At 49.1% G+C, this 17023-nt stretch overlaps 1 protein-coding gene across 4 annotated transcripts in view; it reads left to right on the forward strand.

The window, feature by feature from the left end:
• SMC6 (structural maintenance of chromosomes 6) overlaps window positions 1–17023 on the forward strand; it is a 370384-nt gene that overhangs the window by 93085 nt on the left and 260276 nt on the right. For all 4 annotated transcript variants that reach the window (XM_063915349.1, XM_063915346.1, XM_063915348.1 and 1 more), the window contains one exon: window positions 14133–14269. In XM_063915349.1, coding sequence (XP_063771419.1) covers window positions 14133–14269 — 137 coding nt within the window. The remainder of the gene's footprint in view (window positions 1–14132; window positions 14270–17023) is intronic.

Raw genomic sequence — 17023 nt, forward strand, 5'->3', positions numbered from 1 at the left:
CTCATCGTTCCGGATTGGCCAAGAAGAACTTGGTACACAGAACTACAAGAAATGATCTCAGAGGACCCATGGCCTCTGCCTCTCAGACAGGACCTGTTACAGCAGGGGCCCTGTCTGTTCCAAGACTTACCGCGGATGCGTTTGACGGCATGGCGGTTGAACGCCGGATCCTAACGGAAAAGGGCATTCCAGATGAAGTGATTCCTACGCTGATAAAAGCTAGGAAGGATGTGACAGCAAAGCATTATCACCGCATATGGTGCAAATATGTTGCTTGGTGTGAGGCCAGGAAGGCCCCAACAGAGAAATTCCAGCTGGGTCCATTTCTGCACTTCCTACAGTCAGGGGTGACCATGGGCCTAAAATTGGGGTCTATAAAGGTCCAGATTTCGGCCCTATCTATTTTCTTTCAAAAAGAACTGGCTTCACTGCCTGAGGTTCAGACGTTTGTTAAGGGAGTGCTGCATATTCAGCCCCCTTTTGTGCCTCCAGTGGCACCTTGGGATCTTAACGTTGTGTTGGATTTCCTGAAATCACACTGGTATGAGCCACTTGAGACCGTGGAGCTAAAGTATCTCACGTGGAAGGTGGTCATGCTGTTGGCCTTAGCTTCAGCTACGCGTGTGTCAGAATTGGCGGCTTTGTCATGTAAAAGCCCATATCTGATCTTCCATATGGACAGGGCAGAATTGAGGACTCGTCCCCAATTTCTGCCAAAGGTGGTATCGGCGTTTCATTTGAACCAACCTATTGTGGTGCCTGCGGCTACTCGGGACTTGGAGGACTCCAAGTTACTTGATGTAGTCAGGGCCCTGAAAATCTATGTAGCCAGGACGGCTGGAGTCCGGAAAACTGACTCGCTGTTTGTCCTGCATGCACCCAACAAGCTGGGTGCTCCTGCTTCAAAGCAAACTATTGCACGCTGGATCTGTAACACGATTCAGCAGGCTCATTCTGCGGCAGGATTGCCGCATCCAAAATCAGTGAAAGCCCACTCCACAAGGAAGGTGGGTTCTTCTTGGGCGGCTGCCCGAGGGTCTCGGCATTACAGCTTTGCCGAGCTGCTATTTGGTCGGGTTCAAACATGTTTGCAAAATTCTACAAGTTTGATACCCTGGCTGAGGAGGTCCTTGTGTTTGCCCATTCTGTGCTGCAGAGTCATCCGCACTCTCCCGCCCGTTTGGAGGCTTTGGTATAATCCCCATGGTCCTTACGGAGTTCCCAGCATCCACTAGGACGTCAGAGAAAATAAGATTTTACTCACCGGTAAATCTATTTCTCGTAGTCCGTAGTGGATGCTGGGCGCCCGTCCCAAGTGCGGACTCTCTGCAATACGTGTATATAGTTATTGCTAAAATAAGGGTTATTGTTATGAGCCATCTGTTTAGTGAGGCTCAGTTGTTGTTCATACGGTTAACTGGGTAAGGTTATCACAAGTTGTACGGTGTGATTGGTGTGGCTGGTATGAGTCTCACCCTGGATTCCAAAATCCTTTCCTTGTAATGTCAGCTCTTCCGGGCACAGTTTCCCTAACTGAGGTCTGGGGGAGGGGCATAGAGGGAGGAGCCAGTGCACACCAGATAGTACCTAATCTTTCTTTTAGAGTGCCCAGTCTCCTGCGGAGCCCGTCTATTCCCCATGGTCCTTACGGAGTTCCCAGCATCCACTACGGACTACGAGAAATAGAATTACCAGTGAGTAAATTTCTTATTTTTGTTATGGCTCTCCTCCTCCCCTTAGCTGGTCCACGGTGGCCGCGGCTCACTCCCCCCACACGGATCCCTGCTCAGCGCGGCTCACAGGAGGCGCTTTGCAGTTTTGAATCTGGTGCCATTATGAGGGGGGCGGAGCTTAGTCCCGCTCTGCTCCACCGGGCTCAGCGGAAAGGAGACGCAGATCGTTGTCCTCCGGTCACAGTGAGATAGTTACAGTGGGGACAGGGGGCCCTGGAGGCACCTATACTTCATTACAGCTGCCTGACACTGCACGGTAGCGTGCAGGATACCTAGGGCTGCTGTGGCTGCGCTTCTCCCTGCTCTCCCTCCTTCCCCTTCTGCCTATTGCTGTGTTTGTGTTGGGGAGGGTGACAGGTGCTGCCATGGCAAGTAAAGGCTCCAAGGCAACACAAAAACAGGGACACCTTTTTATGTGAGGATGGTGGGTCAGAGCCATCTGCTCAGCACTCAACAGAATCCCAGAGCCCTGTTTGGAAAACACAGCTTACAGAGGTTATGTCCCTGTTAACTAGGGAACTGAAGGCCTCTCGGGAAGATAGAGAGGCGGCCCGGTTCCGACAGCTTGTCCCGGTACCGGAGCCTGAGCCAGCATGGGCTGTTTCCCTGGCAAAATCAGTTGAAAGGCTCTCTAGGGCTGTAATCCCTTCCCAAGCCCCGTCCTTTAGTCGTCGCCCCCCCCCCCCCCCCTCCCCCACAGGCTTCTAAAAAGAGATTGCTAGCCTCTGTGTTGCAGGAATCTGATGATGATATGCCTCAATTAGATGAGGCGGTGGTAGATATACAGGATACTGATAACGATCAGGTGTATGAGGACTCTGAACCAGTAGCTCAGGGTATAGAGGCTCTTATTACTGCAATTCGCTAAGTATTACAGGTGGTAGAAATGGAGCAGGACGCCTTACGCCCTTCAAGGTTTGGCACCAACCAATGCTTGCCGGTGACTTTTCCAGTTTCGGAGGAGCTAGATGCGCTCATTACGGCAGCCTGGAAACATCCAGACTCGAAATTTCAGGTATCAAGGAAAGTGTTGTCTTGCTATCCCGCAGATAGCAGGAAGCGTTATGAGACCTCTCCGATTGTGGATCCTTCGGTGTCTCATCTGTCCAAGAAGACGGCTCTGCCGGTTCCTGGAGCCACTCCGCTTAAGGAGGCGTCGGATAAGAAGTTGGAATCCACCTTGAAGACTATTTACTCGGCGGCGGAGGTATTACATCGCCCGGCGCAGGTAGGTTGTTGGGTCAACAAGGCAATGGAAGCTTGGGCGGAGCAATTGTCGTCTGGAATTCAGGACGATTTGCCGGCGGATTAACTGATACAGTTGGCGGAACACATCCGTGAATCAGCCCTTTATCTTTGCGAGGCTTCCAAGGACATCTGTATTCTCGGATCTAGGATTTCCGCTTTAGCAATTTCGGCCCGCAGAGCTCTCTGGCTGCGGCAGTGGCAGGCGGATACGGAGTCCAAAAGGGCAGCAGAAGCGTTGCCCTTTACGGGAGAGGTCCTGTTCGGTAAGGATCTGGATGCCTGGATTTCTCAGGCCACCGGAGGTAAGTAGACTTATCTTCCTTCTGCTGCTCCAGCCCCTCGCAGGCCATATATGGGTCCCTCCTTTCGATACTTTCGTGCCCCTTCCAGGTTTCAAGGCCAGGCCAGGGGAGGAGCTTCCGCCTCCCGTGGCCATAGGGGTAGAGGCAGAGGTTCCACAGAATCAACCCAGTCAGAGGTTAAGTCCTCCACCACTACCACCGCATGACGGGCTTCCGTCCCACCTGGGAGACCACAGGGTGGGAGCTCGTCTGTGGGACTTCAGGGAGGTCTGGATACAGTCCTGTGCAGATGCTTGGGTCAGGGATCTCATCGTTTGCGGTTACAAGCTCGATTTTCAAGCCCGACCGACCGAGGTTTTTTTTACTACGGGTTTACCAGTTTCCGACAACAGAAGAGTTGCCTTACAGGCAGCGGTCCAGAAACTTCTATCCGCAAAGGTACTGATCCCTGTTCCCTCTCATCATCGGAAACAAGCCTGTTTCTCGTACCGAAGCTGGACGGCTCGGTCAGGCCAATCCTGAACTTAAAGGTATTTGAGGGTTTTCAAGTTCAAGATGAAGTCCCTCCAGTCTGTTGTTGCGGGGTTGAAGCAAAACGAGTTTCTGGCATCCTTAGACATCAAGTATGCATACTTACATGTTCCCATTTGGCCTCCTCGTCGGGCTTTTCTCCGATTTGCGATACAGGACGCTCATTTCCAGTTCCAGGCCCTTCTGTTCGGTCTCTCTACTGCTCCCAGAGTGTTCACAAAGGTCATGGCGGTCATGATGGCCCTACTTCGGAAGCAGGGTGTGACCATTGTTCGCCATCTGGACGATCTGCTAATAAAGGCACGCTCTGCAGACCTGTTACTTCAGAATTCCCGGATAACGCAGGACCTTCTGATTCGGCACGGGTGGATCCTGAACTTCCCGAAGTCTCACTTATGCCCCTCACAACGGTTGCTGTTTTTGGGGATGATTCTCGACACAGTCCGTTAGAAGGTTTTCCTTCCTCAGGACAAGATCCTGTCTTTGCAGACGCTGGTAAGGTCGGTACTTCGACACCGTCGGGTGTCAGTGTATCTGTACATTCGCCTTCTGGGAAAGATGGTCGCTTCCACTCTCGACCGTTTCAGCTGTGTCTTCTACATCAGTGGTCAGGATCTCATCTGTTCCTTTATCAGCGGGTGACGCTATCTCTAAAGGCACGGTCGTCGCTTCTCTGTGGCTCCAGTCGGCACATCTGTTGGAAGGAAGGCGGTTCGGAGTGTGGGATTGGACTCTCCTCACCACGGACGCAAATCTGCGAGGCTGGGGAGCAGTGACCCTCGAACATCGGTTTCAGGGGGCGCTGGTTGATTCACGAATCCGCTCTCCCCATAAACATTCTCGAACTACGGGCGGTATACACCACCCTACTTCAGGCACATCACCTGCTGAGCGATCAGAGTTCAGTCCGACAACGCCACGACGGTAGCATATATCAACCGTCAGGGTGGCACGCGCAGCCTTGCGGCGATGAGGGAGGTCACCAACATCCTTCTCTGAGTGGAGGAGTATGCTCTGTCCTTCTCGGCGATATTCATGCCAGGAGTGGACAATTGGGAAGCCGATTATCTCAGCCAACAGGACATGCACCCGGGAGAGTGGTCACTCCATCCCCAGGTGTTTTGTCAGCTGGTCTGCCGGTGGGAAAAACCACAGATTGACCTCATGGCATCCCGCCTGAACCATCAGCTGCCTCTTTATTACTCTCGAACGAGGGACCCGGCGGCGGGCGTGGATGCCCTCGCGGCTTCTTGGAATTTCCGGTTCGTTGACCTCTTTCCTCCTTTCCGGCTGTTGCCTTGGGTTCTGCAACGCATCAAGAGAGAAAACGCTCTGGTCATCCTGGTGGCTCCAGATTGGCCATGCAGAGCTTGGTACTCCACCCTACACCTGTTGTCAGTAGCCGAGTCTTGGCCCCTGCCACTACGGGACGAACTATTACAACAGGGTCCTTTTCTTTATCCAGACTTACACAGGCTACGTTTGATGGTGTCGCTGTTGAGAAGGCCATCTTGAAAAGGAAGGGGATTCCTTGTACGGTTATACCTACTATGCTTCGGGCTAGAAAGTCAGTCACATCGTCTCACTACTACCGCATTTGGAAGGCTTATGTAGCCTGGTGTGAACGTCGAGAGTTTTCTCCTTCAGTTTTTCGATTGGCCTGCCTTCTCAGTTTTTTGCAGGCGGGTTTCTCAGCAAGCTTAAGACTGGGTTCACTAAAGGTGCAGGTCTCTGCTCTTTCGGTTTTCTTCCAGAAAAAGTTAGCCTTGCTGCCGGAAGTTCAGACTTTCTTTCAGGGGGTTCTTCGAATACAGCCTGCCTTTCGCCCTCTGACAGCACCGTGGGACCTCAATCTGGTCCTCTCTCTTTTCTGCAGTCTTCATTGTTTAAGCCTCTGGAATCAGTGGAGATGAAATATCTCACCTGGAAGGTGGTCCTTCTCCTGGCTCTGGCTTCGGCCAGACGGGTGTCGGAACTTGGGGCTCTCTCTTGTCGACCTCCTTACCTGGTGTTTCATGCGGATAGGGCTGAGCTCCGTACTCGCATGTCTTTTCTACCTTAGGTGGTGTCTGATTTTCACATCAATCAGCCACTTGTGTTTCCGGCCCTCTCGGTGGACTCTCCGGATTCGAGATCATTGGACGTTGTTAGGGCGCTCAAGATCTATGTGGATAGGACTTCGGCTATTCGGAAGTTGGACTCTTTATTTGTTCTATACGATGTTGCCCGCCGTGGTTGGCCGGCTTCTAAGCAGACTTTGTCCCGATGGATTCGGCTGACCATCGGACAAGCTTATTTGGCAGCTTCTCAGGAACCTCCATCTTCAATTTCAGCGCACTCTACGGGCTCTGTGGGGCCTTCGTGGGCGGCTGCCCGCGGGGTCTCCACAACCACTTTATGTCGGGCGGCTACTTGGTCGGGCCGACATACGTTTGTCAAATTCTACAGGTTTGACACTTTTGCGGCCTCTGCATCACAGTTTGGCCGAGTGGTTTTACAGGACTCTCAGCGCTCTCCCTCCCGTCTTGGGAGCTCGAGGACATTCCCACTGTAACTGCGCTCCAGTGTTCCCTAGTGGATGAAGGAGAAATCAGGATTTTGGTACTTACCGATAAATCCCTTTCTCCGATTCCACAGTGGACACTGGATGCCCACCCAGCGCTGTTTCCTCCTTTTTCGCTTAATGGTTTGCAGATCACTATGTGACTGCTTGTTTGGTTCAGGTTAACCTTTTGTTAGGTTTCCAGGTTTGTTTTGTGTTATCCTGGTTTACATGGCGGCGTTAACCTCCTCTACTTTAACGTTTGTTTATTCCAGCTCTCCTCTGGCACATTTTTACGTAGACTGGCTTGGAGGGGGGAGAGTTTTAAAGTGCCAGCTCCCAGTTACTACCTACTATTTCCCCATTGTAACTGCGCTCCAGTGTCCCCTGTAGAATCGGAGATAGGGATTTATCGGTAAGTACCAAAATCCTGATTTTTTTTAAAGAAAAAAGTGAAGACTTCAAGGGCAGCAGTGGTGATAAATGTCAGAAGACATTCACTGCTCCAGCTCCAGCTCTCCCCAGCGGCGCTGTACACTCCCGAGCCCTGGTTGCTGGGTAACTACAGCAGGAGGCTCCGGTTTTCTTCACAGTCAGGCACACATGACAGGGGCTCTCTGGGATCGCGTGGCCACGCTTCGGGAGGTGGTAAGTGGGTTCCACTTGTGGGACCCGGTCTTTATCGCAATCCGGTGCAGTCAGTGGGAGGCGGGCCACGCGCGCTGGCGGTGGACACTGTTGCAGTACAGGCGATCCCACTAGATCACCATGGAATGGGTGCAGGTCAGGTTTTCTCTCTAAACCATTTTCAGTATCCCACAGTACCCATGGTTTTGCCAGCAGGGGGATAAGGCTTAGACCTGAAGCCCCAGCCCCAGGGCGCCATTTCCCGCAAATGTTCCCGCCCTGGAGCTGCATATCTGTCTTTCCCTCACTCCCTGTCAGTGTCTGGGTGCCATTATCTCTCAGCTTCACTGTTCCTGGGAATGCTTGGGCAAATCCTCCTGTGTAAAGCCACCTGCCTTTTTAGACAGTGCTAGTTAAGAAAGAGTGCATTTAGTCAGGGTTTTCTAGTACAATTACCCTGTGATATACATCCAGTTCTTACTGTGCAGTGTTATATCTATTGAATACATAGCTATATATATAAGCTAGTCCAGTGAAGTATTATTGTTAGTAATAACCTCTGCATTATACAAACTGTGACTATCTGTGTGTGCATTAGATAGCTGAGTGGTGTCCATTTCGTGTCTTTCACTCAACTTGCTATCCCTATATTCTATAACCTGAGGGGGCTTAGTGCGTCAGGTTTTATATTGTTATAGGATTTTCACAAAGATATACTTTAATACGTATTTTTCTCTGTGATTTAGTCACCATATCTCTCCTGTATCTCTGCCTTTGCTGACTACACTGCGCAGGGGTTTGGGCTAGAGGTATTGTGCTGCTGATAATTGTACTGTGTTACCTGATACTGCAAGTTATATCATGTCTGCTTCTGAGGGTAACTGTTCTGGGGCTGAACACACTACAGGTGTTGCTGAAGCCACAGACCCCTATGAGCAAAATATAGCAGCTGGGGGATCTGGTTCTGGGGGCTCCTTGCCCCCCAGTGGGACTCTGGCAATGGGGGTACATAATGACCCACCATGGGCCACTTTTTCCACGCTTCTACATACGCTAGTTAATAAACTAACACCCCCTATGGGACCACCTATACCGGTACAGCCGTATGTGGTCCCTGCAGCTAACCCTCCGTGGGCGGACGATTTATCTGCTCAATTGAGGAAGTTCAACCAGTCCCTGACTACTAAAGTCTGACCATCGCTTGCCTAAGCCCAAGAGGTCCTCTAAGCGAGCTCTTGTCTCCTCACAATCCACTGCTGTCACTGACACCTCGTCTGATGAAGACTGCACTTACACTGACCCCACAGGTTCTGACTCGGATACGGCTGATGGGGAGGGTAGTTCACATGTGGATGTTCCCGATCTTTTGCAGGCTATTAAGTTGATTCTGCAGATTATGGATGATCCCGAGCCATCCGTCCCTCCTAAGAAACCAGATAGGTTCAAGCGTCAGAAGGTGGTTAAACAAGTTTTACCTCACTCTGACCACCTTAGTGGATATACGTCAGGAACCCTGGGAAAACCCGGGTACAAAGTTTGTGCCTCAAGAAGATGCTGGCTCGCTATCCCCTCGCACCAGAGCTGTCTAAGAATTGGGAAACGCCTCCTCCAATAGACTTGCATGTGGCTGGGATGGTGGTTTCCTCAGCTCTACCTATCACTACCGTCACGTCTCTAAAAGAGCTTACGGATAAACGTGTGGAGGGTTGTCTGAAAGCGATTTACACCCTCACGGGTGCTGCACAAAGGCCCACTATTGCAGCAACATGGGCTGCAGAGGCTATTGAAGCATGGGCCTTGGAGTTAGAAGCTGAAATCTCTTCTGACCATGCTAGACAATGCTTGTCATATATTGTCACAGCTTCTTGCTATATTAAAGAGGCGGCTTCTGATGCCGGTATTCTAGCAGCCAAGGCCTCTACTACGTCAGTCCTGGCTCGACGGATATTGTGGCTGAGATCCTGGTCTGTGGATCTGGTTTCTAGAAAAACCCTGGAGGTACTCCCTTTCAAGGGACATATTCTGTTTGGGGAGGACTTAAATAAGATTGTGGCTGACTTGGCTACTGCCAAAACTGCCTGTCTGCCAAGTACCGCTCCTTCTGTGTCGAACGCCAAAGGTACTTCCTTTCGTCCTTCAGGTAAAGCAAACGGTCAGGTGTACAACAGGCAGGCCTGCACTTCCAAACCTGGTAAGCCAAAGCCCAAAAGAGCCTGTGCGGCCAGTCAGCCAGCTTCCGAGACCGATAAGCCTGCCGCATGACGGGGCGGGCCTCCCCCTGGGTGGGGGGCCGGCTTCTAGGGTATACCCAGGAATTGTTGAAGACCACTTCAGATGCCTGGGTACGGGAAGTCGTCACTTGAGGTTACGCCATTGCTTTCAAAAACCGCCCCCCTCATCGATTTTGCCGAACAGACGTCCCGTTGGACCAGACAAAGGCAAACACTCTACATTCGGTGGTACAGACCCTTCTGGATACAGGAGTCGTAGTACAGGTGCCTCTTGCGCCGAGGGGACGGGGGTACTATTCTCCGCTGTTTCTAGTCCCGAAACAGAATGGGTCTTCCCGGCCCATTCTCAACCTCAAGGCATTGAACAGGTTTGTGAAGATTTCCAAGTTCCGTATGGAAACCCTTCGCTCTATAGTTCTGGCCTTGGAACCTGGGGACTACATGGTCTCCCTGGACATACAGGATGCTTACCTGCATATTCCTATAGCAGAGTCGCATCAGCAATACCTCAGGTTTGCGATTGGCAACCTCCATTATCAGTTTCGGGCGTTACCTTTTGGTTTAACTACGGCTCGGCGAGTCTTCACCAAAGTCATGGCGGTGATGACGGTGGTACTCCGCCGTCAAGGGGTCAGGATACTGCCGTCTCTGGACGACGACTTGTTAATCCTGGCAAATTCCCCAGAACTTCTCCTACTTCATCTGGATATGACGGTCCGGTTTCTACAAGCCCACGGGTGGCTCATCAACTGGAAGAAATTGGTCCCTGCTCTCAGAGCATGGTGCATCTGGGAGCGCTATTGAACACTCACAACCAGAGGTTGTTCTTGTGTCAGGAGAAAGTCCTGAAGCTTCAGGACAGGATTCGTTGTTTCCTTTCTCGTCCGCAAGTGTCGATACATTCGGCGATGTAGGTGCTGGGCCTCATGGTGTCAGCATTCGACATGGTGGAGTATGGTCAATTCCATTCTCTCCCCCTCCAGAGGCTGATTCTAGCCAAGTGGGACGGCCTGCCTCACCGGATCAGGTCTCAAATGATCTCATTTACTCCGGAGGTCTGTCTGTCGCTGCTCTGGTGGCTCCAGGACCAACAATCGTGCAGGGGCCGTCCCTTCTGGATATCCAACTGGGTCCTGTTGACAACAGATGCCAGTCTAAGAGGTTGGGGCGCGGTGCTGGAGCAACACTCCCTTCAGGGTCGGTGGACCAAGGAGGAGTCCCTCCTCTCAATCAACATTCTGGAATTGCGGGTGGTCTTCAATGCATTGAACCTAGCCCAGCATTTAATTCAGAACCGTCATGTTCAAGTGCAGTCGGACAACGCCACCACAGTGACTTACATAAATCATCAAGGCGGCACTCGAAGCCGTCTGACAATGAAGGAAGTCTCACGGATTCTACATTGGGCAGAACGCCATCTACTGGCCATATCGGCAATATTCATTCCGGGATTCCTGAATTGGGAAGCGGACTTTCTCAGTCGTCAGGACGTACATGCCGGTGAGTGGGGCCTCCATCCAGAAGTGTTTCAACTACTAGTGGAAAAGTGGGGCCTTCCAGACGTGGATCTGATGGCATTGAGACACAATCACAAGGTTCCGGTCTTCTGAGCAAGGACAAGGGATCCTCAAGCAGCATTCGTGGATGCAGCATTGGCGGTGCCGTTGAGGTTTCCTTGTCGGTGTGGTTTCAGAGAGAGATTGCGACCTTACCTGATGTGCATACCTTTACTCAGCCTGTGGCTTGGGACTTGTCGGTGGTTTTGGAGGCGCTACAAGAGTCTCCTTTTGAACCTCTTGGTTCATCTGATCTTAAGTGGCTTTCTCTTAAGGTGGTGTTTCTGCTGGCTATTGCTTCAGCTAGAAGAGTGTCGGATTTGGGTGCCTTGTCCTGTAGTTCCCCTTATCTGATATTTCACCGTGACCAGGTGGTTCTTAGGACTCATCCCGGATATTTACCTAAGGTGGTTTCCTCGTTCCACCTTAACCAGGAGATTGTGGTTCCGGCACTTGTTTCTCCTGATCTGTGTCCCAAAGAGAGGTCTTTGGATGTGGTACGGGCTCTCCGTATCTATGTGAAGAGAACTGCCTCTATTTGGAAATCTGATTCTCTCTTTGTACTGTTTGGATTTCACAAACTGGGCTGGCCTGATCACAAGCAAACGTTGGCCAGATGGTTTAGAATGGTGATTGCACATGCTTATGTGAGGGCTGGTTTGTCAGCTCCTGCTCACATTACGGCCCATTCTACTCGGTTTGTTGGACCTTCTTGGTCGGCCCGCAGTGGTGCGACAATTGTGCAAGGCGGCTACGTGGTCCTCAGTGAACACGTTCATAAGGTTCTATGCTTTCGATACTGCCGCTTCCCAGCCGATACTGCCGCTTCTTGGTCGGCCCGCCGTGGTGCGACAATTGTGCAAGGCGGCTACGTGGTCCTCAGTGAACACGTTCATAAGGTTCTATGCCTTCGATACTGCCGCTTCCCAGGATGCTTCCTTTGGATGCCGGGTTCTTGTGCCTGCTACAGTGCGTCCCCTCCCATAAGGAACTGCTTTAGGACATCCCCAATATCTATCCTTGTGGAGCCTAGTGTACCCCGCAGCAGAAAACGAGATTTATGGTAAGAACTTACCTTTGTTAAATCTTTCTGCGAGGTACACTGGGCTCCACAAGGCGCCCACCCTGACGCACTTAGCTTCTTTGGGTTGGTGTGGCATTAGCCGCTGACACTTCTCCTGTCCTGAGAATGTGGTGTATGTGGCTACTAACCGTTGTCATCTCTTTTCCTGCTACTGCATTGGGCTGGTTAACTAAAAACTGAGCTCCTGTGCAGGGAGGCGGGGTTATAGAGGAGGCGGCGCTGTGCATTCTGGGAACAGTCAAAGCTTTGAGCCTGTTGGTGCCTCGGATCAAGATCCTACTCTACACCCCCAATGTCTATCCTTGTGGATCCCAGTGTACCTCGCAGAAAGAGATTTAACAAAGGTAAGTTCTTACCATAAATCTAATTTTAAAGGAGCAGTCACTTACAAGGCAAAACCATGCCTTGTAAGTGATTGTTCCTTTAAAAAACATCCAAGTTTGGCCAGCATACCGCATCTCCGGCGATGTTTGACTCCATTACATCCCACCGTATTAACATTTACGCTGGGGTGTTGTACATGTTGCCGTTATATAGGTAAATGTATGAACTGTCGATGTGAGTTATGCTATACCGCTTCCGCCTCCGTGTAGGATAGCTGCTGTGCCGGCTCAGTGCCCCTGTCTATACCGGCGCTGCTATCTAAAAGATAAGAAGCCGATATGCGCGGGCAATGTATGACCGGATTTCGACAGCGCATGGTGGCGATGCCAATACACCAAAGCAGGGACAGAGCTGTCCCTGGCTGTGACGGTGCTGGCTCCGGTCTGCGCTGGTGATCTGGCGAGATCCGCGCATGTGAAAAGGGGCCGGCCGGACAGGGAGACAGCTGATGCGCTGTGTGCTCAGGGGGTGAGCGCGCTTCGGCAGGGAAGATGTTCTTACATCTTGCCAATGTCCTGCTTTGTGTGCCGCTATTATACATTTATCTCATTGTGTGTAACAAAGTGCTTTATGCTTTCATGAGAAAGGGAAAATTGCATCAAGCCATCTGATAAATCTGAAGCAAAAAAATAATGTACGCTCCTTGGGGGTCATTCCGAGTTGATCGCTAGCTGCTGTTGTTCGCAGCGCAGCGATCAGACTTAAAATCTGCATTTCTGCACATGCGTACGCTCCGCAATGCGCACGTGCGACGTACGGGTACAAAGCCCGTTGTGGTTGTGCAGAGGTTCTAACGAAGTTTTCAGTCGCACTGACGGCCGCAAGAAGATTGACAGGAAGGGGGCGTTTCTGGGTGTCAACTGCCCGTTTTTCAGGGAGTGTTTGCAAAAACGCAGGCGTGTCTGAAAAAACGCAGGCGTGGCTGGGCCTTCGCTGGGCGGGTGTATGACGTCAAATCTGGACACGAATAGGCTGAAGTGATCGCAAGCGCTGAGTAGGTTCAGAGCTACTCAGAACCTGCACAAACTGTTTTTGCAGAGATCTGCTGCACAGGCGCTACCCAGTGGGCGGCGGCATAGCGTTTGCACAGCTGCTAAAACTAGCCAGCAAGCGATCAACTCTGAATGACCCCCCTTATGCGGTCTGCCTGAATGTGTAGATTTGCTGATGGGGAAAACATTTCTCATGACTGGATATTGTATATACAAGGCAACAGATTGTAAGCTTGCGAGCAGGGCATTCCTACCTCTATGACTGTTATCACCCAGTTTGTTATTGTTATTTCAAATTGTAAAACGCAACAGAATTTGCTGCGCTATATAAGAAACTGTTAATAAATAAAAAATCACAGGCCTTTTATGACTTATAATGGGCCTTATTCAAAGCAAACAACTGGGCAAAACCATGTGCAGTGCAGGGGGGAAGATGTAACGTGTATAGAGAGTTAGATTTGGGTGGGGTGTGTTCGAACTGAAATCTAAATTGCAGTGTAAAAATAAAGCAGCCAGAATTTACCCTGCACAGAAACAATATAACCCACCCAAATCGATCTCTCTGCACATGTTACGTCTGCCCCACCTGCAGTGAAAAATGGTCTTACCCATTGGTGTGCTTTTTTGTTTTGATAACAAACCTGAATAACCCCCAGTGACGTGTGCAGCGATTGTTGGGATTGGCCTGTGATCAGACTTTATTGCAAAACACGGGTTTTGTAATCGGGTCAAATTAGATTGTTTCACAATTTATTTTTCTTGGACCGTGCAAATGGCATTATTCTAATTTTCATGGATAGTCTATCCGTATGTCTCGCTGCTATGGCATGTCTCTTACACAACTGGCAACTGTCTGAATTCCTCTTTCCTATGGGAAAATTGATGTCCATTCTTGGTTTCAGCTCTGCAGATGTTTCCATTACTTTGCGGAACAGAGGACACGATGCATTCAAACCCGAGGTGTACGGAGAGTCCATTGTCGTGCAGCAGCATTTCACAACCGATGGCAATCGCAGCTATAAACTGAAGAGTTCTACAGGTAAGTGGTAGTGATAGATGTGATGGTATGGAAGGCTGGGCAGAATGTCCACGGTGTTCTCTAATGGGCAAAACCATGTGCACTGTAGGATGCAGATATAACATGTGCAGAGAGAGTTAGATTTGGGTGGGGTGTGTTCAAACTGAAATGTAAATTGCAATGTAAAAATTAAGCAGCCATTATTTACCCTGCACAGAAACCATATAACACACCCAAATCTAACTCTGTCTGCACATGTTATATCTGCCACACCTGCAGTGCACATACCTTTTGTTATGGTGCGTACACACTACGCAATATCGTTCACAATCCGAATAATATTGTTTGGTCCTTAACGAGATTGCATAATGTGTATGCATGATCCGACATACGATGCGTGGTCCTGCGGGCCGCATGCAACGACATACGTTGGACTGCGTGCTTTCTTAATGAGGTGATATTGTGTGGTTTTTAACTCCAGTGATGACTTTGTTTCTAGCCTACGTTTGACATCGTTTGTATTGTGTACACACGATCCGATACGGTATTGTATACAATATCATAGGATATTTTATCGTATGGGCTTGCATAATGTGCACATAGCATCACACTGCTGTAAGAATGTAAATTGTAGGACCTGGATAGTTCACTGTGGCACTAACCTGCTATTAATCATGTATGACTAAACAAATATAAATGCTTAGAAAGTTATTGAAAACTGATGATAAAAAAATAAATAGGATAGACACTACTGTATTGCCGACAGATACTTCCTGTTCTTACATTCGGGCAATAAGTAGTAAGAAAATCATATGCCACACATAGGGGAATATGTACTAAATCTTGCAGAGAGATAAAGTACCAGCAAATCTGCTTCTAACTGCACATTACAGGTTGTACAGGGGCAGATGTATAAAGCCTGGAGAAGGCATAAGGAAGTCATAAACCAGTGATCAGTGCAAGGTGATAAACGCACCAGCCAATCAGCTCCTAACTGTTAATTTACATATTGGAGCTGATTGGCTGGTGTGTATATCACCTTGCACTGCTCACTGCTTTATCACTGCCTTATGCCTTCTCCAGGTTAATACATCTGCCTCTGTGTTTGAAAAATGTCACTTAGAAGCTGATTGGTACTTATCGCTCCCAACTTTATCACTCTCCAAGGATCCTTGGTACATCAGCCTCATATAGGCTCCAAGTCGATGCTGAAAAACAAAGGCTTTGGTACACAGAAATTGCCAAAGTGGTTTCTGAACATGGGTTTTAATACTACAATAGTCAAAATAGCATGTGATAAAAACTAAGGCAGGTATATATAATCCTTTTATAACGAGGGGATTATACGTGTGATAATTATTCTGAAGAGGATAAATCCTTAGACACTTATTGGCCAAGTGATCTAAATACATCTTCTGTATACATATTAAATGTATTGTGTCTGTGGTTTTATTGCTGCTGGCTGTTTATTGTAGTATTTGTGTGTTTTATTGGAATTTTATAAATAACAGCAGACAACAAAATCAGTCTACCGCTAACCTATCATATCCGCCAAAGAGACAAAATATACACATTTTCTAAAGTGGTGGCTGCTTCTTCTAGTAATAAGAGGGGGAAACAAAACCCCCAAACAGTTATCGAGCAGAACAAAATATAATTGGAGCACTGTCAATTAATGTACATTTATTTAATGTTAAATAGATATAAGACGCAATAAAATGTTGCAATGGTGCAATTTTAATAATAAAAAATATTCCATGTGTAATTAGTATCTATCAACGTGACACAATAATATACGTAGGCTTATTATTGCCACAAATAATTGATAAATGTAAAGATGTAGTTGTTGGTAAACAAAAGCCAGACTGTTAACAGCCACAGGTAAATGTTAGTTTACTCTATCAGCAGAGACATGTAGCATTCCAGCTACAGTTCCTTTTAGCATTGCAAAAGTGTCCAGGTCAGTCTGCAGCAAATAGTACAGCAGGTGGCACAATCCAGCGGTAGGCAGGATCTCTACGCATTTCTCCACCTCACCATTTGGCAGAGGAAGATAAGTGATTCTGCTTGTACACCATTAATAACTGAGGTCCAGGCTGAATATGCAGTGGTCATAGTATAACCCCTTGCCCTCTCTTGGTAGATCACCACCTATGTGCATGCTTTTTCACCAACACCTGCTCTCACATTATCTACCAGACTTTTGCTGCACGGAACTAGTTAGAATACCCAAATATCACATCCCTTGCGCAAGTATGGTATGTGTGACAACCGCTGGGGATCCCTTGCGGGCTTGGTGGCGTTCTGCGCTCGCTACAGGTTCTATTCCCACTCAATGGGTGTCGTGGACACCCACTAGTGGGAATAGTCCTTGTTGGTTGGCATGTCGAATGTCGGGATCTAGAGGGGGGGTGGGATTTAGCTGGCGGTAATATGACCGGCGATCTCCTGCCCGGCGGTCACATAACTACATCCCACTTGCGCAATAAACTGATACAGATTGCGTTCTCTTATTAAATTATACCCATATGCAGGTCACCTCCACCCCTCCCTCCCTTTAACTCTGACTTTACCTCTGCTCTGCTATTCCCTGACCCTCCCCGCATTAATTTACCACCGTTTTCATGTTTGTGGGTTCCTGCAATTTACTTTGGCAGTGTTAGGCAAATAGAAGAGTCTGTATTTGTGATTTACTAAATGTGATACAAAGATACACTATTTGTGCAAAATGAAATAGCAGCTTAACCTTACATTAGGGACGTTCACCAAAATCCC

The sequence above is a fragment of the Pseudophryne corroboree genome, chromosome 4 (assembly GCF_028390025.1).
Source record: "Pseudophryne corroboree isolate aPseCor3 chromosome 4, aPseCor3.hap2, whole genome shotgun sequence".
Lineage (NCBI taxonomy): Eukaryota > Metazoa > Chordata > Amphibia > Anura > Myobatrachidae > Pseudophryne > Pseudophryne corroboree.